Source organism: Entelurus aequoreus, linkage group LG07 (assembly GCF_033978785.1).
Source record: "Entelurus aequoreus isolate RoL-2023_Sb linkage group LG07, RoL_Eaeq_v1.1, whole genome shotgun sequence".
In the NCBI taxonomy this organism is placed as follows: Eukaryota; Metazoa; Chordata; class Actinopteri; order Syngnathiformes; family Syngnathidae; genus Entelurus; species Entelurus aequoreus.
Window position 1 is genome coordinate 21,469,072 of NC_084737.1, and position 26,432 is coordinate 21,495,503.

The 26,432-nt window shown below is 38.2% G+C and overlaps 1 protein-coding gene across 3 annotated transcripts in view; it reads left to right on the top strand.

The window, feature by feature from the left end:
- Positions 1-9,212, top strand: part of LOC133653504 (microphthalmia-associated transcription factor-like) — an 87,650-nt gene extending 78,438 nt beyond the window's left edge. For all 3 annotated transcript variants that reach the window (XM_062052847.1, XM_062052850.1, XM_062052849.1), the window contains exon 10: positions 6,161-9,212. In XM_062052847.1, the coding sequence (XP_061908831.1) occupies positions 6,161-6,562 (402 nt within the window). In that variant the 3' untranslated portion in view covers positions 6,563-9,212. The remainder of the gene's footprint in view (positions 1-6,160) is intronic.
- The last annotated feature ends 17,220 nt before the right edge of the window (positions 9,213-26,432 follow it).

Sequence of the window (26,432 nt, forward strand, 5' to 3'; positions counted from 1 at the left end):
GATATTGCTTTCATGCTGCCTCTTCGTCAAACATACCATTGACAGCTTTTTCATATTTTCATGGATAAATGCCAACCGTTTATATATAATTTCAACAATCTGACCCATGGGACGTCCCAAAAATAAAAAAGTTTATTTTTATTTTTATTAATATTATAAAGTAATGTAATAATAGTGTACATTATTTACCTTGCAGAGTAAACTGTCTACGATATCGCTTTCATGCTGCCTCTTCGTCAAACATACCATTGACAGCTTTTTCATATTTTCATGGATAAATGCCAACCGTTTATATATAATTTCAAAATCTTTGTCTGGCATTATCAACTAAATCTTCTTCAGTATGGTGCAGACTAGCAGTGATAAGCTCGGCCCTGTTTTTTGCTGATTTATTTATTTAATTCAATAAATATAATTCACTTCGACTAAGCACTTTCCTTCGCATTCACTTTGTTCCTTCCCATGCTTGTGAAAACCAAGTTATGTCCATCTCTAGCTATAAGTTAATGCTAGAGAGTAAGACCAGGGTCCTCATGTATTGAGCTTGTGTACTCACAAAAAACTGGCATGTGCCCTTTTTCATGACAAAGTTGAGCTGTATCAAGAGTGAACTAAAAGTGGAAATTTGCGGTGCCTCATGCCAACTTCATGTTTTACATACGCATATTCCAACACGTTTTGGATAGGAAGTTATCATCAATAACTGGAGGGAGGAACAACCACGTTAAATGTATGCCTCGCATGCACAATCATGCCAATCCCAGACCGACCTCTTCCATGTGTGCACCCTTAAGTGCGCCATGTTTGAGTACGGCTCAGATGAATCTTAGTGGTGGTGGCCTGTAGGTGTCATGTGTCCAAGCAGGCGTTTGAGTACGAGTTTGCTGACGACACTAAGAGGCCTGCATTGTGTTAATGATCAGTGCGAGTGCTGTCTTCAACTAAGGATTTGCATTGTCAAAGTTACGAGTTCCATGAAGCATTAGTGAAGCGTACAATTCAGCATGACAAAGTCCTGACATGTGCAGACAGAGTGGAATGGCCTGTCCTCTTGGTGTCCGGCAGCTGATTTCCAGACACGATAAATCAAGCCAGCGGACCTCGCCTCAATCGTCACATTGTGTGTTTGTTGTCCAGCTTAAAGCAGCTCTTTTTAAAATTCACTGCATTCAACTGACAGTTGTATCTTTTATTTACACTCACGTGAAGATTTTACACAGTGGTTAATAAAGTACGGCTTTAAGCTGCACCCCCATGGCAACCAGATAATATATCCCTCTGCAAGCCTTACTACCACTAATATTATCCTGCTGGAAATATGTAACAGATGCTTCTAGGTCCATCACTTTGATTAATTGATGTATTGAGTTTTTTGTACACAAACAATGAACTACAAGTTGATTCAAAAATATAATTTGATTATGAAAAATCAAACCATGTTTATTTTGGGTTGGATGACAAACTTTAATCATGGATCCTGTCTAATCTAAAATATCTCCCAAAAAATCTTCCAACAACCTTTAAAGGGGAACTGCTCTTTTTTTGGAATTTTGCCTATCGTTCAGAATCATTATGAATGATATGACAATGGATGGATTTTTTTTCAAATGCATTCTAAATATTAAACGTAAATAAAAGTCCGCTTACAGCTCATAAAATCCAATAAATACCTATTCAAAAAGCGCCAACAATATTCTATTTACATTTCGTGACTTGAATATTAACTAAGTATGTGTGGAGTTTGCATGTTCTCCCCATGACTGTGTGGGTTACCGGAGTACTTCCTCCCACCGCCAAAAACATGCACCTGGGGATAGGTTGATTGGCAACACTAAATTGGCCCAAGTGTGTGAATGTGAGTGTGCATGTTGTCTATCTGTGTTGGCCCTGTGATGAGGTGGCGACTTGTCCAGGGTCTACCCCGCCTTCTGCCCGAATGCAGCTGAGATAGGCTCCAGCACCCCCCGCGACCCCAAAAGGGACAAACAGTAGAAAATGGATGAATGGATGGATGGATGAGTGATATTGTTATTATAAGCGCTAACGCAGACAAACTATTAACAGCGGGGCCTTGATCACTTCCATGTGTCCCTATGTTTACATCATCCAGTAGTCTGCTGCTTCCTCCCTTCCTTCCTCCCTGTAAGTTTATTCTAGATCATAAATCATGCATCTCACCTGCACAGAAGAAGCCTGAGTAGGTATTCCGACAAGTTGGTGCACTTTGACAGCCATTTAGAACCTGAAAATGGAGAGGACGACACGAAAAGACGCTTGGTCCCACCTGTCCCAACCCCCACTTTCTTTGTGAAGATTATGAGACATTCTTCACCTAAACGGGAATATTTGAACATCCTAGCAGTTGACATCCTAATGACAGCTGACGTTGTACAGTAAGTGATGTTTTATTATGTTGGTTGGCTCTCCTGAAGTCTGCGTTAGTGATAATCAGTGATGAAGTAAAAAAAAGTCAACCTTGTGATGCGTTTTTGAAATTAATGTGCCACGTTTGCTTAAAATGATCAAAATACGTCAATTTAAATGTTATTATAAATGTGCCCGTTACTTCATTACATATATACTTGCATCATGTATGTATGTAAATCTAAATCCCTAATGGAGGTGTTTGTATGTTTTTTAAGGGCTTTGTCGGCGGAAGTGCGCGGCTCCCATAGGCACCATTGTAAGCAGACTTTTGATCGCATTTATTTAAGCTTGAGAATGCAAAATAATACAAATAACATCCGTCGTCATGACTTTCATAATGATTGTGAACAATAGGCAAAATTTCAAAAAGAGTGCAGTTCCCCTCTAATGCTTGCCAGTTGATATTGAGTTGACCACTAGTAGCTTTTATACTTCATGAACTTCAAACAGTAAGGACTTTCCTATCATCTATTTACAAATTTTTTTACCAACAACAGTACCTCAGTTTGACAAAAATGTTCGCCAAATATTTTCACCCCAGTTTTCCTACGCCGTCTTGGTTATCGTACAGCCAAACATCGCATTTAGCAAAGTAGTTCTTCTGCGTATCTTTCCACAAAATCAAGATCTTAAGCAGAGCGTCCCACGATTTGTGACTCGGCCCCTGTGTTTTTTTCTACCCGGTATGGCTGTGAAATAACCTATTATGGTGTCAAAGAAAGTTGCGAGTTGCAGCCTACTACTGTGGTGTTGTGGAGTCCTGACAGTGTGACGAGTTGTGCCGTAAAGACCTGTCGAACACATTCGTGTGATTGCATCAGTTCAACAGGAGCTGTGGCCTGTGCCCGATACTGGCAGAACGACATCTGAGATTGCTACAGACTTGAAGAAGATCAGTTGAACAAAGACGTGTGAGCATGTGTTCTTGTATGTAACAAGAGTGCCAGCATTAAATTCAAGAAAAAAGTTGTAGCCAAGTACAAAAGTAGCATCCGTGGAGTTCTTTCTTCTACTACTACCTCGCCTCTTCTCGCCGTTTTTGCCTTCTTTAATTTTTAATTAAGGTAAAAGTGATGTTAAAGGTTTGTTTATCAATTTAGTTCATCATGTATATGTTGTTCACTTTTTGTTTGCATGTGAAACCTTACTTATTCTTTATATAAAGGTTTTTGTGTTAATATTTTGGGGTGTTTGTTTTTAATATGTCCCACTGGATGTGGATTTCGACAAAAATCTTCGTCGAAGGTTTCCCCCAGTTTTCGTATGTCGTCTAAGTTATCATAAGGCCAAACGTTGCATTCAACAAGCTAAAATCTGTGAATCATTCCACAAAATCAAGATCCCAAGCAAAGTGTCCCAGAGGACTCAATCGCTGTACTTTTTTAAATTTAACACGGCTGCACAATAACCCACCGTGGGGCCAGATAAAGTTGCGTTTTGCAGGTGGCTTGCGAAGTCATGACAGTGTGAAGTGTTATGGCCTAAAATGCTGTTTCACACAAGTGTGTGATTGCATCTGTTCAACAAAGTCGGATGAGCAGTCGTCGTCCCTGCGCTTATGGATGTAACACTTCGATAAAGAAGTAAAAAAATTAGATTTTTCGAAAAAGCTGTAGCAATTTACAAAAGTGGCATTGCCGGGCCTCTCTTTTCCCTCGCTCCATCGCCAACCTGGTTTCTATATGCTGTCTCTGTTATTGTACAGCCAAAAATCGCATTTAACAAACGAGTTCATCCGCATACTATTCCGCAAAATCAAGATCATAAGCGGAGCGTTCCACGATTGGTGAGTCAGTCTCTGTTTTTTTTCTATAGGGTACGGCTGCGAAATAATAACCTACTATGAGACCAAAGAAAGTTGTAATTCGCAGCATGTGGCCATGATGTTGTGGTCTTATGACAGTGTGACTTGTTGTGCCACTAAGCCCTGTCTGGCACGTGTGTAATTGTATCAGTTGAACAAAGTCGTGTGAGCATGCGTTCGTGGATGTAACACTTTGATTAAAAAAAGGTCAAATGGTACAAAGATGGTGTCTTTAAAGGGGAACTGCACTTTTTTTCTTTTTTTTTGCCTATCATTCACAATCCTTATGCAAGACAAGCACACTTATGTTATTTTTATGCATTCGAACTAGTAAATACATTTGAGCAAAAGTTCGCTTACATAGGAGCCTCTGGTAGTTGCTCTATTCTGCCTATAAAGCGCTTAAAAAAAACATCCAAACACCTCCATCAAGATTTTATATACACGCTGTAAATATATATGTAATGTTTACATATTTGGATCATTTTAAGCATACGTGGCGCATTAATTTGAAAACCGCATCCCAACGTTTGCGTTTTCCTTCAACGACAATGATTATTACTCACTGCAGACATCATGATCGATCGATTGATTGATTGATTGATTGATGAGAGCCAACAAACATAATAAAACATCACTTACTGTGCAATGTCTGCTGTCATTAGGATGCCGACTGCTAGGATGTTCATATATTCCCGTTTAGATGAAGAATGACTCATAGTACTCGCGAAGAAAAACCGGGGTGGAACCAAGCATCTTTTACGGTTTTGTTTTGCCATTCCCGGGTCTAAATTGGCTGTCAAAGAGTACCAACTTCTCAGTTTATGTCCACATCATTTTACTATACAGGTGAGAGACAGGATTTATAATCTAAAATTAACTTTCACGCACTAAATTGGCTTGAGTGTGTGAATGTTGTCTGTCTATCTGTGTTGGCCCTGCGATGAGGTGGCGACTTGTCCAGGGTATACCTTGCCTCCGCCCGAGTGCAGCTGAGATAGGCTCCAGCGACCCTGAAAGGGACAAGCGGTAGAAAATGGATGGATGGATGGATGTTGTGCGGCGAGAAAGCAGCTCGCCGGCTGATGTCAATACAGCAGCATGAGGAAGTTGCCTCTCTCTGATCAATGCGGCGCTAAATGTAGGTCCTTGACGTTAGCGCTTATAATAACAATATTGCTAATACTTGGTTAATATTCAGGTCACGACATGTAAATGGAGTATTTTTGGCGGTTTTGGGATGGTGATGGGTCAAATGCAGAGAGTAATTTCACCACACCTAGTGTGTGAGTGACTATCAGTGGTACTTTAACTTTAACTTATGTATTGAGTTTCTGGTCAAAATAGACGCAATGACATCATGACTTAATGGCTCTCATTGTCTCTTTTTTAACCAGACTTTTCTTTATGAGTTAAAAGGCATCAAAAAGACATGCAGTTGCAAGAAAAACTATGTGAACCCTTTGGCATTACTTGGATTTCTGCATAATTTGGGCATAAAATGAGTTCTGATTTCCATCTAAGTCAAAACAACAGACAAACACAGTCTGCTTAAACTAATAGTGTACGACAAAATTATTAATTTTTTACTGAACACAACGTGTCACGTGCAGGGTGGAAAAAGTATGTGAACTTTTTGGAAAAAATTGCTTGAGATTTTGTGCGATTCGGTCTTTGTCTGACATTTTATAGAAGACGACAGAGGTGCTACTGTATTTACGAATAAATACGTTCTTTCTCCTCACGGAATGTATCACATGTGTGGAGGACTGAGATCATTTCTTATTACGCACCAGTGAAAGCATCGGCCTTTACTAATCTTCCGGGAAAAGTATGTCTCTCCCAGAAAGACAGTAATCTGACAGAGAGAGAATGTGTGTGGTGAGTATTTGCATTGAACACATGCTTGTGTGTGTGTGCGGTGGGCAGGAGTTAGAGATGCAGGCACGAGCTCACGGCCTGGTGGTCACGTCCTCCACGCTGTGCTCCGCCGACCTCGGGGGCCGCAGCATCAAGCAGGAGCCCGCTCTGGAGGACTGTCACCCGGATTTGTACACACTCCGCCCCCGCCTACATCACCCGCACCACCCAGACTGCAACCCCGAGGCCCCCGGCACCCTGGACCTCGACGAGGGTCACCCCGATTTCTCCGACGGCCACTACGGCGTTCACTGCAAGCCGGCCTCCAAACTGAACGACATCCTCATGGAAGACAACATGTCGCCGGTGCGAGGCGGCGACCCGCTGCTCTCGTCGGTCTCCCCGGACGCCTCTAAGGACAGCAGTCGTAAAAGCAGCGTCAGCATGGATGAGAACGATCAAGGCTGTTAGCGCCCTCTACTGGCTGTGGTCTGTGTTTACCTTTTCAATCTCCTGTGACTTTTTTCCAAGCTTGAGTTCAAGGATTGATTTTAAGGCTCTGTTTGCTTTATCAAACCTTTGAAGACAAGAAGTTACATACTGTATGTAGAGTTTTATATGCAAGAGAAAATAGAGGCTAGATGATGTCGATGATTCCAAAGGGGAAGTGTTAAATTGTCGTGTCGAGAAAACATTTTTGAAATCGCTAGCAATAATAGAAGAAATATCAGTTAATTCGTGCTTTACACTCCTGGTGTCTTAGAACTTGAAGGTGCAGATAGAGAGATGCCTTATAGACACTTTTCAATCAGTCAAAGTGTATTTATATAGCCCTAACATGCTCAGTGGCCTTGTGGTTAGAGTGTCCGCCCTGAGATCGGTAGGTCGTGAGTTCAAGCCCCAGCCGAGTCATACCAAAGACTGTAAAAATGGGACCCATTACCTCCCTGCTTGGCACTCAGCATCAAGGGTTGGACATGGGGGTTAAATTACCAAAATGATTCTCGGGCGTGGCCACCGCTGCTGCTCACTGCTCCCCTCACCTCCCAGGGGATGATGAAGGGTGATGGGTCAAATGCAGAGGATAATTTCACCACACCTAGTGTGTGTGTGTGACAATCATTGGTACTTTTTTTTAATCACAAGTGTCTCAAAGGGCTGCACAAGCCACAACAACAGATCCACTTTTGTATCACCATGCACACGCTGTGGTTGTTGGCCGTCTTCCAATGGAAACTTCTTCATGGACAAATATCAGTCACTTATGTATGTATTGCAACAAACAAAACAACCTTATTTATATAAATATAAGCTCCCCGATGAAAGCAGTTTTATTACAGTAGGGAAGGGATTCATATGGCCCCCTACCTGGGTGGATCTCACGTGAGAGGAAGAGCGAGGGTAATCATTTTCAATCAAAGTTCATTTATATAGCCCTAAACCATGAGTGTCTCAAAGGGCTGCACGAGCCACAACGGCATCCTCGGCTCAGATCCCACATCAGGGCAAGAAAAAACTCAACCCAATGTAATTACAATGAGAAACCTTGGAGGGGAACACAGATGTGGGGATCCCCCGCACACCCTGGGCGACTGGTGCAATGGACGTCGAGTGGATCTAGTTCATAGTGTGAGAGTCCAGTCCATAGTGGGGCCAGCCGGAGATCGTCTTGGGTGGAGATAATTCAGCAGCGCAGAGACGTCCTCAACTGATGCACAGATGAGTGGTCCATCCCGGGTCCCGACTTTGACTTTCATCTGTGGTCACCTAATCTGTGCCCACCCTCTCCACGAAGGAAAGAGGGGCAGAACAGAAAAGAGACGGCAGATCAACTGGTCTAAAAGGGGGGTCTATTTAAAGGCTAGAGTACACTTGTGATTTAGGGCTATATAAATAAACATTGATTGAAACATTGAGAGTATACAAATGCAATGCAGTCTGCTGAAAATGATGAAAAGCGGCACTCTACATTGCAACTGAGGCTGTGGTCAAAGTTGGAATTGCCACAAAACACATTTGACGATAATCGACACTCTACTGCCACCTGGCGGGCTAAAGTGAGTGGAGCACCCCTCCAATTCGTCACGGTTCATGTGTTAAGTAAACCGTGACGAATGGAGCCATAGGAGTCCCCTTCCTTCTGTACGTGTCGTAGCAAAACACTCCAAATGTTTCCTGAGCAGCGCACATCCAGATCAATACGAGGAAACGGTGAATCGATCAAGACAGAAGGAATAGCAATGATGAAGATTAGTTGAAAGTCTTGTGTGGGATATCACATACAAAAACACATTCATGGTGCAGAGGGGGTCACCTTATTATGAGGATGTTGGCTTTTCCTTTTAAAATCAATATCAAATCACTCTAGTAGTTTCACTTTGTCATAAAACGTAGTTCAAGTGTGTAATTAGTCTGTCCAATCTGACTGCACAGCAGGCTTTGCAGCTTAGGACAGTCCCCAGTTTGTTACAATAGTATCCAAAATGCGTGTCCAACATGTAGCCCGGGGGTCAATTGTGGCTCGCAGCTTGAGTTTGGTTGGCCCGCAGAATATTGTAGAGATAAAATCCAATGAAAAACAACAGTGAAGAGGTCAGAAAAACCATGACCATGTCATGAGAAAAAAGATGACATTTTCAAACTAATAGTTGATTATGATAGGCTTTGTCACCGACAACACAGAGCTGATGCAAAGTTTTGTCCGTTTTCTAGCACTTTTTTCCAAAACAAAAGAAAATGTTGAAATGACCCCGGCATGCTCTAACTGTCGGTATGCAGCCTTTGGTTCAAAAAGCAAGACACATTTGTTCAGTACAAAAATGTACCTTTTTCAAGAAATCACTTGAGGATCAACAACATTGCTAAGAACGGGTTTTCTAAGTGCGACACAGTAAGAAAAGTCTGCTACTGGATCATATATTGTGCTCTCTTCCATTTATCCATCCATTATCTAACGCTTGTACCTTTTTGGGTCACGGGGCGAGGTGTTTGGGGGCTGGAGCCTATCCCAGCTGCACTCGGGCAGAAGGCAAGGTACACTCTGGACAAGTCCATATATCATTTATTGAACTCTTTCATGGTAGGAACACAAAAACAATCAGTTTAGCTTTTTTTTAACACTCATTAGGTTGACTGAAAAAAAAGGTATTTTCTTCATTTTTTACAAGCTGCTGGTGCACTTGAGTGCCACTACATTGCCCCCCCCCCCCCCCCCCCCCCCCCCAGACTCAGAGCGTGTTTGATAGTAATATATGACAATCATGGCTGTGCAAGTTTGAGAAATGCTGCTGCACAGCAAGACCATTTATGCATTCATGACCCCACAGAGTTGCCAATTTATTTTCTCTGCTTAACCCTCTTTAATTATCTTCAAAGCCAAACAGGACATAAAATCCATTTTGGATGCATATGTAAATATATATATATTCTATTCCTCAAATTTGTCAATCAAATTCAGTCCTAAACAAAAATATAAAAACATTTTTCTGGGGCCCTTTTGAAGACCTTTTGATGAGACAAAATAACTCATGTCATTTGATCTAAAGGCCTTCAAAGGGTTAAAATAAAAAACATTACATGTTTGGTATATTTGTTTAGAGCTGAGGTTTTTTGAGAGATTTGAGCAAAACGAGTAGGAATCCAAAATGTTTTATGCCCCTTTGAAATATGAAGGGTTTTAAAGAATTTTTAAAAGTCAGCATAGAAAATAGGAAACCTCATGTCTAGTGGAGTGACACCACACAAATGATGGTCAAAAGTAAAGAAAAAGAAATACTGAAAGGACAAAAAGTCAGCTTTAGTCCTCCGGGAGCTACAATTGTCAAAACGTTTTTGTTTTTTTACAAACCAGAAAGAAAGTGGTTTAATGGCTGTGTGCTGGGGAGAAAAGTATTGTAGCTACGAATCCAGCAGAGGGCGCTGTCTCACAAGTCAATTCTCCCAACATTTTCTAGCAGGAAGATGTTTTTCCAAGACTTGATAGCTGCACGTTTTCTTAGTACAATTTTGTAATTGTCTCTTAATATGTAAAACTAAATTAAACGATAATCTCAAATATGTGTTTTTAGGGCTATTTATATCCATTGATATTATTTTTTGGGCCGTTATTCGCTATTTGCGTATCCTCGGTCTTACACTGTCAAACTCTATAAAAGCAAGTCCTCAACTTCTATTTATGACATCAAAATGTTTTCTAACAGCACATTGTCACTGTTGGACTGACTCGCTCCGTTATGCGAACGTTATTTTATGAAGGAGTATAAAGAGACTGTTTGGATTTTGATGCATTAAAAAAAAAAGAAAAAAAAGAAACACTGCAGTAAAGTATGTAAATCAAATCCTAATTTGTTTTTACTATTTTTTTGGTAACTCATTAGTATGGGGAACATATTCACCATTAATTAGTTGCTTATTAAAGTAACAAAGACTTAATTTAGAGTTATTTGGACACTAGGAGAACATATAAGGGTTAGGGTTACTAATAAGCAATAATTCTGAGGTTATTGAGGGAAGACTCTTAGTTAATGGCTTACTGGTTGTATAATAAGGCCACGCAGAATAAGGCATTAATAAGTACTTAATAATGACTTATTAAAAGCCAATATGTTACTAATTTGCATGTTAATAAGCAACTAATTAATGGTCCCCCATACTAAAGTGTTACTTTTTTTTTATCCATCCATTGAACATTACTGTATTTGGCTTTTCCAACATACACAATATTTGTACAGTACTCAGCAGTGTAATGAATGTTGTGTGTTTACTTTAACATAAACGTACGTTTTGCAGCTCAGCCTACCATGTTGGTCTGCAACGTGCTTTTCCAAGTGGATCTTTTTGCAATGATGGAAGTGCCTTTGGTTGTTTCTGGTACACTACTAAAGTGTACACTGACATTTTGTTACAGGTTTTTACTGGTGTTTAGCGAAGAATGTCAAGCTGCTTTAGAAAACTTTTGCAAAAGGTCAAACTATGGCTCTTATTTTTTTCTATTTTATCAGTACGTGTCCTTGATAAACCAATGATGAATAATAATGGACTAATATAATGTACAAACTCTGAAAAATAGGTTTTAGAAGAACAACTGTTAATTTATCACTAATTAAAACTTTAGCTATTTTTTGTTTAATGTATATTTTTTTACATATTTTTTTTGGATAAAACATTTTTGTATTGTGTTCTTCCCCCTCATGTTAATGTCTCAATTCTCCCTGGTAACAAAGTCAAATATTCCAAGTTTCCACTATACAGTTCATCTTATTTTCCATTGTATGTTATTTATTTATTCAGTATTGAATGTGTTTATAATCCCAAATGCGTACCACTATTAAGGCACATACTGTATGTTGGCCTGAATGTATCATTCAAACAGATGACTGCCAAAATGTGCCGACATTTTCTGTAGCTGTTTATTTTATTAGTTTATCAGGACAAATGATAGTAATAAAAGTGAAGGACTTGAACATAATTGGACATGTAGTTGTTCCGGTCTTATAGCATCTACTGTATTCTTCCTGCATGATGACTTCTTTAGCACCAAAACATGTCTCCATAAATCTGACAGTTACGACGTCGAGGACTAAATGAAGTGAAAGTGTGTTAAAAACAAACTCTTGGACTGAAACTGCTTTTTTTTTTTTTTTTTTTTACATGAAGCATTTTGTCATTGTGTATGTCACATTATGATGTGAAATAAAAAGTCAAGGGTGTGTTTGTTTTAGGTGTGGACATACTTTACCTCACACACTTGACTGTCAACTCAACTCCCTGTGGATTAACATTAAATGGTTGGAAATGTTATATTCTTTGTGTACTTATTTTTATTTTTTGTAATAGCATGCACATCTTTATTGATTACACGTTACCCAATGGCCATATTTCAATAATGTGTATTTTAATTTGAATGATTATTATTGAAGGTCAAAATAGGACAACATTAAATAAGTAAATCAAATAATAAATACTTACTTAAATGTTCCTTAATAAGTTATAATTGGATTAAATGCATAAATGTGTCATTAATTTATGTGGGCTCTGTACCGAGGATGTCGTTGTGGCTTGTACAGCCCTTTGAGACACTTGTGACTTAGGGCTATATAAATAAACATTGATTGATTGATTGATTGATTGATTTAAGGCAAAGATACATGTAATTACTGGATTTGTTTCAATATTTAATTTAATTATTTCATGAATAATTATGTGAGATATGATAGGTATACATTGATTATTTCATAAACCTCATAATCATAAAATAAATAGTTAAATAAATCATTAAATCACAAAATAATTAATTAAATCATGAAGTAATTAAATGATTCATTAAATAAATCAAGAAATCATTAAATAATTTAATCAAGAAATAATTTAATCTTGAAAATATTGAATAACTGAATAATGCAACAAATTATTTAATCATGAAATAATTAAGTAAATCATGAAAGGGACAAGCAGTACAAAATGGATGGATGGATGAAATAATTGGTTCGTGAAATAATTAAATAAATCATGGGCATTAAATAAATATTTAATTAGTAAGATTAATCATTAAATATATAAATAACTAGTTAAATAAATCATGAAATAATCAATTACATCTTAAAATAAATAATTAAAACACGATGTATCAAATAGTGAAATACTTAATTGAATCATGACATTTTTAAATACATCTTCGAATCAAAAAATTATTAATCAAATGGTTAAATAATTAAATAAATCCTTAAAGATTGAAATATTTAAATACATAATTAAATCAAGAAACTATTAATTTACTAATGAAATAATTAAATCAGGGATAAATTAAATATGTCATTAAATCAAGAAATTATTAATGTAATTGTGAAACGGTTAAATAAATAATTAAATCACAAAGTATTAAATCGTGACATAATGAAATACATTAAAGCACAAAAGATTAAATACTGAAATAATTAACCAGATTGTAAAATCATTAATTAAATCGTGAAATAATTAAATCAATAGTTAATTTAATGATTAAATGTAATTCTACATTAAATCAATTACCGTAATGACGATTTCAATAACACAAATAAATCAAAAAATCATTAAATAAATTAATCAAGAAATAATTCATTTAATCTTTAAAATATTTTTAAAAATTGAATAATTGACTAATGCAACAAATGATTTAATAATGAAATAATGAAATAAATCATGAAAGGGACAAGTGGTAGAAAATGGATGGATTGATGAAATAATTGATTTGTGATATAATTAAATAAATCATGGACATTAAATACATATTTAATTCGTAAAATAAATCACTAAATCAATAAATAACTACTTAAATAAATAATGAAACCATCAATTACATCTTAAAATAAATAATTAAAACACGATATCTCAAATAGTGAAATACTTAATTGAATCATGACATTTTTGAATACATCTTCAAATCAATAAATTATTAATCTAATTTTCAAATAATTAAATAAATCCATAATTAAATCAAGAAATTATTAATCTAGTAATTAAATAATTAAATCAGGGAAAATTGAAATATATCATTGAATGAAGAAATTGTTAAATCTAATTGTGAAATGGTTAAATAAAAATGTAAATCACGAAGTGTTAAATCATGAAATAATGAAATACATTTTGAAGAACTAACACAAATGATTAAATACTGAAATAATTAACCATACTTTAAAATAATTAATTAAATCGTGAAATAATTAAATCAATAGTTAATTTAATGATTAAATGTAACTTTACATTAAATCAATTACTGTAATGACGGTTTTAATAACAAAAATAAATCAAGAAATCATTAAATAAATTAATCAAGAAATAATTAATTTAATCTTGAAAATATTGTTAAAAATTGAATAATTGAATAATGCAACAAATGATTTAATCATGAAATAATTAAATAAATCATGAAATGGACATGCGGTAGGAAATGGATGGATGGATGAAATAATTAATTTGTGATATATATAAATAAATCATGGACATTAAATAGATATTTAATTTGTAAAATAAATCATTAAATCAATAAATAACTAGTCAAATAAATCATGAAACGATCAATTACATCTTAAAATAAATAATTAAAACACGATATATCAAATAGTGAAATACTTCAATGAATTTTTAAATACATCTTCAAATCAATAAATTATTAATCTAATTTTGAAATAAAAAAATAAATCCTTAAATATTTAAATAAAATGAAATGGTGAAATAAAAATTTTAATCACAAAGTATTTAAATCGAGAAATAATAAAATACATTTTGAAGGACTAGCACAAATGATTAAATAGTGAAATAATTAACGAGATTGTAAAATTGTAAAATAATTAAATGGATTTAATGATTAAATGTAATTTTACATTAAATAAATTATTGACGATTTTAATAACACATGTATTTATTTAATTTAAAATTAATTAATGACACATTTAATTAACAATTTAACCATGTATTTATTTATTTAACTTTGTCCCATTCGACCCTCTGTAGAAGATGAAATCATTTATCACTGACTTCTACTACTTTGTAGGCAAAGGACCGGTGTCAGGGCGGCAGGGGCACGTGAAGTATTACATAAGTGTCTTTATTCATACTTGAACCGTACGCAAGTCTGCAGCTAGGTGGCAGCGTGACAAACTAAATGAGAACAACTGACCCACAATGCAACTGCAGTCATCTCTCCTTAGCGATAGCACACTTCTGATATCTCCATGGCCAGCTCCAGAAGTTCTGCCGAGTCCTGGCAGGAGTTGCAAAAGTCCCAGTTCAGTCCCAGATCGCAGTTCCAGCCCTCGAATCCCCGGTGGTCCCGCTGACTGGACTGAGCGACGTAGTCCAGCGCAGGCCAGCAGCGCGTCATCAACCTCCATGTTGTGTCCTGCAGCAGGCGCAGGAAGTCGTGGAAGCGACAATACAGACAGGCCAGGAGAAGTTCTGCACAGTCATCTTGGGATGGAGACGCGACAGAGGAGAACGGTGTTATTGCGGCATGTACAGTACACGTACAGTAGATGTACAGTACCTCCCGTCACAGGCTGGTGTGAGGTGTCGGAAGAAAACACACAGCTGCTGCTCCCCAAACTGTCCGAGCGTGCAGACATGTTGGATCCAGCTTCTTCTTCAGGCCCAGAAGAGGGGGGGCAGCGCCCTTTTGAAACATGACATCACACCATTAAGTCTGCATTTGGTTAGAAATCACAGGCCTTTACATGAATGATTATTGGCCAATAATTCATTCTTTTTTTTTTCAAAAGATTCAAAAGCTTTATCTAGTTTTTTGGTGTGAAAGGACACTTATTAGAAAGGTTATTAGGTACAGTACAGGAGTAAAGAGACGTTATGATGGCAATTATGCTTTGTTTCAAATGGCAAGGTCAAATATTATTCATTTAACACGGGGGTCTTTAGTGCCGCCCTAGTGGCTCCCTGGACCTCTTTCAGAGATGTGTGAAAATGGAAAAAGATGGGAAAAAAAAAAAATTCTGTAGGAGCACAAACATGACACAAACCTTCCTAATTGTTAGAAATCTCACTGTTTATATTAAACATGCTTCACTAATGACAGTGTTTGGCAAGCACCGTTTTGTCCTACTAATTTCAGCGATCCTTGAACTCATGTTTACATGTACAACTTTCTCCGACGCTGCCACAGAAAGACGTGTTTTATGCCACTCCTTCTTTGTCTCATTTTGTCCACCAAACGTTTTATGCTGTGCGTGAATGCACAAAGGTGAGCTTTTATTGATTTGCTGGAGTGCTTGTCAGGCATATTTGGTCAATTCATGACTGCAAGCTAATCGATGCTAACACGCTATTTTGGCATCATTATGCCTCGTTTGTAGGTATATTTGAACTAATTTAATTTCCTTTACTTATGTCCTCTGTGTATTTAATTAATATCTGCATGTCTCATGACATATTATCTGTATGTAACATTGGCTGCATTTCTCATAGTTGTTTGTGTGCCTTGTTGTTCCAGACCACAGCAAACGTTACCCAGTTTGCAAAGATTGTAATAAATCCATTAGAAGAAGACAGCCTGCTGTTTACTTTAACTTGGACACACACATCTATACCTTTGGCCATTCTGAGCCATTAATTTCCAGAAGTTATCTCATCCTGTGAGAAGCCTCCATTTTAATAATGATCTCCAATGTTGCAAAAATGTGTAGAATAAAAATTAAAATACAAAATTTCTGTCAACGAAGAGTTGCCTCAGCCTTTGATAGTTGGCTAATATAGACACTTACACTATGTGTTGCCTTCATTATAACACTTATATAAGGCTTTTAATTGTTTGCGGCTCCAGACAGATTTTTATTTTTTTATTGTTGGTCCATTATGGCTCTTTCAACTGATTTAACAGTATTGTTGTATTGTGTTTGCAATACTGCATCATAAGGAGGGGGCAATATTTGAGGAAAAAATCCATACAAACTACAAGTGCATAATTAAACACGTGATCTCTTTATAGCAGTGATTCTCCGCTGATAGATTGTGATCCATATTGCCAAAAATTACATTATATAAATTAATATTTAGCTGTTTGTTTTTTTTTAGAATATGTTTTTAGGTTCAATGTTTCCCCCTTCTTGCTCACAAACTTTAAATGTAACCCAACCAGATATCAAGTCAGCGTCCTAACTAAGCGCTGCTTCTTCCTACTCCTTTTCGGACATTGAATTGTGCAAATCTAACCAGGTGATGTTTCTTAATGTAACTTATTATAAAGCATGTCTGACACAAACAGACATAGCCAAGCAGATATAAGTATATGATATACATGATATAAAGTAAGTAAGATATAATAACGTCCAATTTTGGGGTCTTCCACGGCGTCATTTTATGTTATTCATTATTTTGACGCATGCAATTATGAGGTTTCTCCTCTTTTGCCTAATAATGTGCTCCAGAATGCACTCTGCACATGTCAATATGAACATTTGTGCTCAAAAAAGTGACAGTAAGCTTAGAAAAAGTTACTTTAACTTTAAATTATTGAACATAAGGAAATTAACCTTTAACTAAAGGTTAATTTCCTTATGTTTATGTATAGCAGTAATTCCCAAACTGTAGTATGCGGGCTCCATCTAGTGGTACGCCGAAGAATCAGTGTTACTGTTCAAAATGTGTGTAATGTATAAAAAATATGCTTGTTCAATTAAACCTCTGCCTTGTTTTTAAAGAGTACTTAGGCCTACTATACGATACTCGGGCCTAGAGCAAAGCATTTTCTGAGGTGGTTCTTGGTGGAAAAAAGTTTGAGAACTATTGCTTTATAGAACACTCTAAAAAATCCAGATTGGACTGAATTATTCTTTTCAAAAGCTTTTTTAAATAATTGAATATGATGGATATAATTGCAGTATTATTATGGTATTGTACTTCAATTAGAACATGTTAGCGTATTTGTTTAAGTGTGTCATAATGTCAAAACTGAGTAAAAAGTCGACTTAGGAACACTTACATATCACATAATAACGCTTTTATTTTGGTATTCAGCAAAAAATGGTGCTAAGAACCTACCGTCCATTTGTGGGGGTTTTCCAAGCTCAATCAAACGCGTGTCAGGAGCAGCTGAGGAAGAAGTTGGCATCTTTTGCAGAAAAAAGCACGCAAAAGAGATTGATATGATCTGAATGATCCCAAGAAGAAATTATTTGAATATTGTCCGTCTCTAGCAGAATTAAATCCGGTTGACAGAGTGAGACATCTCTGATCTGCAGTATTTCCAACGTGTAGAGTCGCTCACTCCTCCTTTTTTTAATCAATACTCACCACTCAGGAGGCACTTTTGGATTATGTGACATCATAATACAACATGATACACAAGGGACGCTGTTATCAAATACAAAATGCTCATATAATCACTTTATTTTGTTACCACAACAACTTTGTGCTGGAAATATCAAATAGATGAATGACTTACAAGCTACTTTACATACAAGCGGCGTGTAGGGAAAAAAATAGCATTTATTTATGTAAAAAGCTCATATTGTAGTAAACTCATATTGTCCTAGTAAGGCTAAGGTGTAAGGTTGGAGACTCAGGCAAAGAACAGTTCATTAACAAAGGGCGCACACAGGTGTGGGAGAATGCATTTGTAAAAAATATAGAATATGACGAGACAAACAGACTACAAATCAAAAGGGGGCAAACGCAAACGTCACGAAAAAAGTCAAATGCGGTCGAAAAACTAGCCTCAGAGTAAAAAGTAGGGGTGGCCCAATCCAATATTGATATCGGTTTGATATCATTAAAAAAACAAGTATGATATCAGCTAGCATCGAAAATGTCAGCGAAAAGCTCCGATCCAAACAGTCCTGTGCAGTACTTGTGCAAAACTGGACAGCCAGTTAAAGGCCTACTGAAATAATTTTTTTAAATGTAAACGGGGATAGCAGATCCATTCTATGTGTCATACTTGATCATTTCGCAATATTGCCATATTTTTGCTGAAAGGATTTAGTAGAGAACATCGACGATAAAGTTCGCAACGTTTGGTCACTGATAAAAAAAGCCTTGCCTGTACCGGAAGTAGCGTGACGTCGCAGGTTGAAAGGCTCCTCACATTTCCCCATTGTTTACACCAGCCGCGAGAGCGATTCGGACCAAGAAAGCGACGATTACCCCATTAATTTGAGCCAGGATGAAAGATTTGTGAATGAGGAACGTGAGAGTGAAGGACAAGAGAGGCAGTGCAGGGTGTTTTATTTTTCGCTCTGACCGTAACTTAGGTACAAGCTGGCTCATTGGATTCCACACTCTCTCCTTTTTCTATTGTGGATCACGGATTTGTATTTTAAACCACCTCGGATACTATATCCTCTTGAAAATGAGAGTCGAGAGCGCGAAATGGACATTCACAGTGACTTTTATCTCCACGACAATACATCGGCGTAGCACTTTAGCTACGGAGCTAACGTGATAGCATCGGGCTTAACTGCAGATAGAAACAAAAGAAATAAACCCCTGACTGGAAGGATAGACAGAAAATCAACAATACTATTAAACCATGGACCTGTAACTACACGGTTAATGCTTTCCAGCCTGGCGAAGCTTAACAATGCTGTTGCTAACGACGCCATTGAAGCTAACTTAGCAACGGGACCTCACAGAGCTATGCTAAAAACATTAGCTATCCACCTACGCCAGCCAGCCCTCATCTGCTCATCAACAACCGTGCTCACCTGCGTTCCAGCGATCGACAGAGCGACGAAGGACTTCACTCGATCATCAATGCGGTCGGCGGCTAGCGTCGGATAGCGCGTCTGCTATCCAAGTCAAAGTCCTCCTGGTTGTGTTGCTGCAGCCAGCCGCTAATACACTGATCCCACCTACAACTTTCTCCTTTGCAGTCTTCATTGTTCATTAAAAAAATTGCAAAAGATGTCCAGAATACTGTGGAATTATGAAATGAAAACAGAGCTTTTTGTATAGGATTCTACGGGGTACCATAACTTCCGTTACTCGGACTTCGTCACGCGCATACGTCATCATACCGCGATGTTTCAGCCGGATATTTCCCGGGAAGTTTTAAATGTCACTTTATAAGTTAACCCGGCCGTATTGGCATGTGTTGCAATGTTAAGATTTCATCATTGATATATAAACTATCAGACTGCGTGGTCGGTAGTAGTGGCTTTCAGTAGGCCTTTAAGGGGTTAAACGACTTAGTGTAGACATGGCCTTAATGTCCTCCAATGAACACATAATGTTGGTCTTAGTTAAGCCATTTAAAAATGATAAACGTGGTAGACCACAGGATGCTAGGGGCTTACAGTTACACAACAGCTTAGCAAACAATAGCACAAAATATAGACACACGTAAAGCGTCCTTAATACAACAATATTGCAGTCTAAAACACATTTGTCAATTTTAACAAGTATCTAGTAATTATAGTTGCATATTGCTTGCATATTGTATCCAGTAACAAACGTGTCTGCATCATTCAACTTACTCTGTCTTGAGCTTAATTTACATCATTATTGTGGCAAAAACAAATTAACTATTCAAAAGCATAAATTCGGCCAGTTTTTTTTCATACACTACCAAATAATAAAAGCTGATATTGTATTGGATTGATATTGGTATCTGCCAATACTCAAGGTTCCAATATCAGTAATGTATGGGAAGTGAAAAATGAGGACAATATATTAGAAGTGTCACATCGTGGTGAGGGATGTTCTGTTTTGGGGTTGTCTGGCAAACTTCCTGTTTTATTTTGAAAATTCTAATCCTCCTCTCGTTTCAGGCCACTTGCCCTTCCTCCTGTGTCACTGGTCTGAGGTCTCTCCTGATTGTCTGATTGTACCCACCTGTGTCACCCTCCCTCATGTGTATATAGTCCTTGTCTTCCCCTGTCTTGTTGCCAGAGTATATCGTCTCGCTACGTACCTCCAGCCTTGTCCACAGCCTTGTGCACAGCCATCAACCAAGTTTGATAAGTATTGTCTCGCTTTGTTTATTGATTCCTTTGTTCCCTCTGAGAGAGTGATTTTCTTTTGCTAAGTTTTTTGGTCAAGTCTTTTTGTATCAATTTTCATAGTGCCTTGTCTTCCTTTTTTCCTCCTTCTGGGGCGCTTTTAGTTTTCAGGCTTCTCAAATACTTTATACATACTTTCTGTTTATAGCGTCTCGACTTTTTAGCATGAGTGAATTTCCTTTTTGTAGATTATTATAGATTGTTGTTTTTTTTGTGTATTCGACTCATATAGAACTTTTTGGCTATTGCCTGTTCCTCCTTATGGAGTGATTTTCTGTTTATTGCCTTATGTCCTATGCTAATACCCTATAGGTGCTTGAATATATCATAGATAGATTTTGTAGCCACTTTCTTTAATCACTCTGTCCTAGAGATAGCAAGGAATTATCTAAATAAAGGTCTGAATCAATTGTCACTCCTCTGCATCTGAGTCCTCATTTACGCCTAGACATAACAAGAAGTCCTTTTATTGATCAGTCTTGAACGATGGCGTGACTGCTGATGACCTCTTCCAACACATTTGGAGGGAAAACGCCAAAGCCAATAACATGGCTTCTAAGTAAGGCTGACAAATGGTAATCGTTAAAATCAGATCACACTTTTGAATTTGGTTATTGTAAGTAACTAAAAAAAATTATTGGACACAAATGCAATTCTAGTGTCAGAATAACATCCAGGAACATTTTAAAAAATGTTTTACTTTAATGTGCATCATTTATTTGTTCAAAACTTGTTAACGGTTTTATCGAAGGTCCAGTCAGGGTTTAATTCGGAGTGAAATCTGACCTATGACCTAAGAAGCCTCCACCGTCACCACCTTTCAGGTAAGCATCCGTGGTTAAGGTAAAGGAGCGTGTACAGTCAAAATATATTGTGTGATTAATCCGCGTTTCCATATGAATAATGCAACTTTTTTGTGATTATTCACATGCGTTAACTCATAAGTAGGTAGGTAGGTCTTTATTGTCATTGCACAAGTACAACAGAACTTTGTTTTCAGCACAAACCCGTTCAAGATTAGACAAACAAACAGTGTACAGGGTTACAGAACAAGAACGCTGATGGGTCGCCACAAGGCGCCCCGTAAAAAATGGGAAAAAGGTCAACGCTGGGGAATGATGAGTAAAAAAATAGTGGGAATGGGAGAAAAACCCTCCATAGCAAAGCACATATACATATTACAACATACATCTCGAGATACAGTATCTAGCAACAGAGGGGAGGGAGTGGGCGCCACGGTGGCAGGCTGCAGCTCTTCAGGCGCTGCCCATCCGTCCATCACCCCTAAGGGTTCCGCATCAAGGGCGTTGGATGGGGGGTGGGGTATGTGTGTTTGGTGTATATTTTTGTGGATGCATGTGTGTGTGTGTAAGACTGCCGCGTGTCTCTGTTCCGCGGCCTTGATGTTGTGCAGCCATTAGTCCAAAGTCAACAACAACAGGTATGTGTCCATGAGAGACAAGAAGGGAGTTTGTTGTGTCCTCGCCGCACTGTCCTTCGGGAGAGTCTTGAAGCCAGGGAAACAATCAAAGTTAGAATGTTTTGTATGCGAGTGAAAATAAAATGTGCTTTTCACTCTAAAATGTCTATGACTGGTCCTCAAAATTCATCCCGCGGGGCAGACAGTCCGATGTTATCTAAATCACAAGAGTGTCCACAGTTCTTCCCGCATCCTCCAATCATTTGTGGCAGCTTTGGGGTAATTTGAAGACTGCCAGCAACTTCCAATTTGTCGACAAACTAGAGCAACTCTAACTCCAATCAGCAGATGTCCTGTTGTCATAATTCCGAATAGGTAGATATCTTCATGTCCTCGACTGAAAGGGTCGCCAGGCACGCGGCACTCCTTCTTCTCCCCAGAGTCCGTCGTGTGTCCAGCAACAATTGTTCTGCCACGACAAGCAGGTTCCCCCAAACCCAAGATCTTGTCAATTTTGTTGAGGCCAGTTAAATAGTTCCAATGTTTAGATTTGGAGAGCAGTGCAAAAAGAGGCAACAAGAAAGTTAAGACAAGACAAGACAAAGAAGCAAGCAAGAGAGATAAGGGAGAGGAAAGGGGAGCGTCCGCCCTCGATGAGTGCCACTGAGAAAGGCCCTAATTATTTGGTATGCAACTCATAATAAAACCTTTTTAAAACAGGTTACAAACACATACACGTGCAGCGACTAAGAATCTTCTTTTTAAATAAATCACTATCGATTCTTGAAAATGATGAAGACGGCAAGGCCATAGATACACAACAGGCCCGTAGATATAGAGAAACAGGGCCAAAGATACTAGAGATGGGGGAAATAATCGATTTTTAGATCTATCGCAATTTGGACATGGGCAATTATAAAATCGATTAGTAAACGTCAATAATCGATTATTTATTTATTGTAAATAAAGTAGTGCAAACTAAATCAAATAATAAAGTAACGCAGACTGCAGCAAGCCACCTCACTGAGATCCAACCAGCTCGTTTATTATAAGGCTCTCATGTTCCAGTTTTACACACATTTCTATTATTTTAATAAATCTGATGAGAATGAATTGGACTGTTTCTTATTCCAAATGCACTGCTCTAAAAGTTGCAAGTGATAAACACTTATTTGGTGAAACGAAAAGAAATGTAAAATTGCATCGAAATACATAAATTAAAGATGGATCAATAATCGATTTTTAATCAAGTCTCGTAATCGAATCGATTCCCACCTCTAACAGAAACACAGGAACAGGACCACAGATATACAGGTGACACACTGAAGCATGATGGCTGGAAGTAGCTTAAATGTTGTGATAACTCAATGACGACAACCTTCTTCTTTTTATACGTATACTTTACTGAGGGAACACCATAACAAACCGGCCACTGCCGTTCACATAACAGACTAAACACCGGAGCCCGCGCATAGAGCAATGCATGCTGGGAATTACCGTAAATACACTAAAAGAGTGTACCATAATAATGCGCAATGCAAAAACAGAACATTTACAATCTCCCACTTTTTCCTTTTAGTTTTTTTAACACAAAAAATCACAGTCTATTATTAATGTCCATAAGTATGAAAATGTAAGAACATGGTGATCAACAAAAAAACTTATACAAAAAAACTGTCCACAAAAGAATAGTCTCTATTCCAGTTTCCACTCTCCAACACTGAGTGCCTTTAGAAGCTGAAGTGCAGATGCACCTCGTTTTGTCAAATAGTCAGCTAGCTGCTCTCCAGTAGGTGCCCAGAGAATCTGTTGAATTATTTTACACTGAAGAAGTTCTTTGATGCCACTTATTTCAAGGCGGAGCCTTTTCTCTGTCACTGACTTAGTGGACTTGATGGCGTCTGCAAGGGAGTGGTTATCAGTGACACACACTATTGGTAAGACATGTTGTGATACATTCCCTGTGGTAAGTTCTGCATTAAGGTCAGATAAAGAAATGGCACTGTCAACAGGATCGGCAAAGGCAAGAGTTTCTCCTGCAAGAGTGCTCCGTACGACTCTTCTGATCTTTTTTGACTGCCAATACACAGGGGAGAATCTTCCTTCCTCACCCATCAGCAGAATGAGATGTCCCCCTTGAGTGCCTCCATCTGTAAGGTTTCCCAGCGAGGCGTCGCAGAACACTACTAGCTTTAGAGAACTGTCTTTTCCCAGGTTCTGAAACTTCAGTGTCACATGTTCTGATTTCAATTTTCTCACCACCTTGATTGTGTCATGTAAAGTCTGCACAGTAGCATGTTTTATGTTAGCTGCAAGGACACATGTATCAAACATAATATCCGGTCTACTTTGTCTGGCAACCCACAGAAGTTGACCTATTTTTGATCTCAGGTCATCAATTTCACTTTCAGTCAAAAGAGCATCCCGTCTCATGGCTCTGGAGATGTCTATGTGAATTGGCTGGAGATTCTGTATGTAATTGTCTTGATGCATGCATGTTACTCCATTTGCAGTGACATACTCCATGCCTACATAGCGAAAGCTGTCATGTTCTTCTCTGCCCACTTGAAAGGCAGATTGCAGGTGAGGGATTATAGTTGTTGTGAAAATCTGTGAACCACCCCAGATGAAATCATCAACATGACAAGCAAGCACCCCAGACACATTACAATCTTTATCCAACCAATAAAATATAGCAGGGTCAATTTGTGACATCTTTCCTCCAGTTTGCAACATTGTTTCTTTAACCCTATTGTACCAGTACAGTGATGCATCATTTAGTCCATAAACACATTTGTTTAGCTTCCATAGAGTTCCCTCACTCTTGGCTTCAGGTGGTGGACGAACATAGATGTCTCGGGATAACTCATTTCCTTGAAGGAATGCTGACTTAATGTCCATAGAGTGGGGTGTCCATCGGTTTTGACATATCACAGACATGAGTAGTCTAAGAGACTCTGAGGCACATGTTGGCGAGTCTTTTTGGAGATCTTTTGTGTTTAGCTCTTCAAATCCTCTCGCCACTAGCCTTGCTTTTGGAACTATGCCGTCTGGTGTGTCTTTGAGTGTACACACCCATCTTGTGGGTGTGTACAGTCTACAGCGATGCACCCGGACATAGGAGCCTCCATGTCTAACAAATATTACCACCCCGTCTCGTCCAATTACCACCCCAGGGCCTTTCCATTCATTGCAGTCCATTCTTTTGTAGTACACTTTATCTCCAGTTTCGTAGTATTCATCTGTGCTGCGAAGCTGTGTGCGCAGAGCTCTCCTGATTATCTCAGAGCACTCTGCCTCAGTAAACGCTGTCCTTGCTTCATGTAATGCTGAAATGTGCTGTCCTACCCATTTACTCATGGTAGTGCCCTCCAGGGCAGGTGGTTTATCTACCAGCACAGAAGGTAGGTTCTGGTTTTGTCCAAACACCAGCTGGTATGGACTAAATCCATGCACATTGTGCATTGTATTCTTTGCCATCAAGGCCCAATCTAAGGCTGTTTTCCAGTCACAAACACTGCTTTTCTTCACTTTTAACAGGATCTCTGTAAGGGTCTGGTTATGTCTTTCCATCAATCCATTACTCCATGGACTGTAGGCAGCAGTGGTTTTCACTTCAATATTAAAGTTCTCAGCCATGTCCCTCATTTCCTCGTTATTGAATTCACCTCCATTGTCACAAAAAATCTTAGATGGGGCTCCATGAACACTCACCCAGGAATGAATAAAGTGCCTCACAATTTCACTGGATTTTTTTGTTGTAACAATGCTACCAGCACTGAACCTGGTGAATAGATCAATCATGTGGAGGTACCACACATTTGGTTCTAGCTCGTGTAGATCTAATGCCACAGTTTCATTGTATGTTGAAGCCATTGGTAGACCAACTGATGGCTTTGGTTTGGGCTTGTTGTACTTGAGACATGTTTCACAGCTACTTACGATGTAATTCAGAATAGTAACACTCTCATCATCATCACTTCCAGCACTAATTAGTAATTTTTTGAGTTTATCAACTGAGGCATGTCCAAACTGCTTGTGAAGTTTCACCAATACTTTGAGTTTTTCATCTTTACTCATGCCATCTCTTATGGCCAGAACTTCATCAGTTTGGGGTTCATTCTAATGGGTGGCTGTGCAATCTCTGTCCACTATGTTTACACAGTAGTGTCCTGAGGATGTAATCTCAAGAGGCACTGGTTTCTGAAACATTGTGGCTTTATCATTCTCAATGTCAAGCACTGCTTTTGCCCTCTTAAGTGACGTTTTACTTAGTAGTAAAGGAATGTTCACTGAGACCACCTCAGTCTCTATGTGGCACCTGGTTTGTCCTATTTTTGCTGGGACTTTTACTTTTTTTATGGAATGAACAACTTGTCCATCACCAAACTTAAAAGCTCTTCTACTCTGTGTATTTTCAATTTTTTTCTTGTCACTC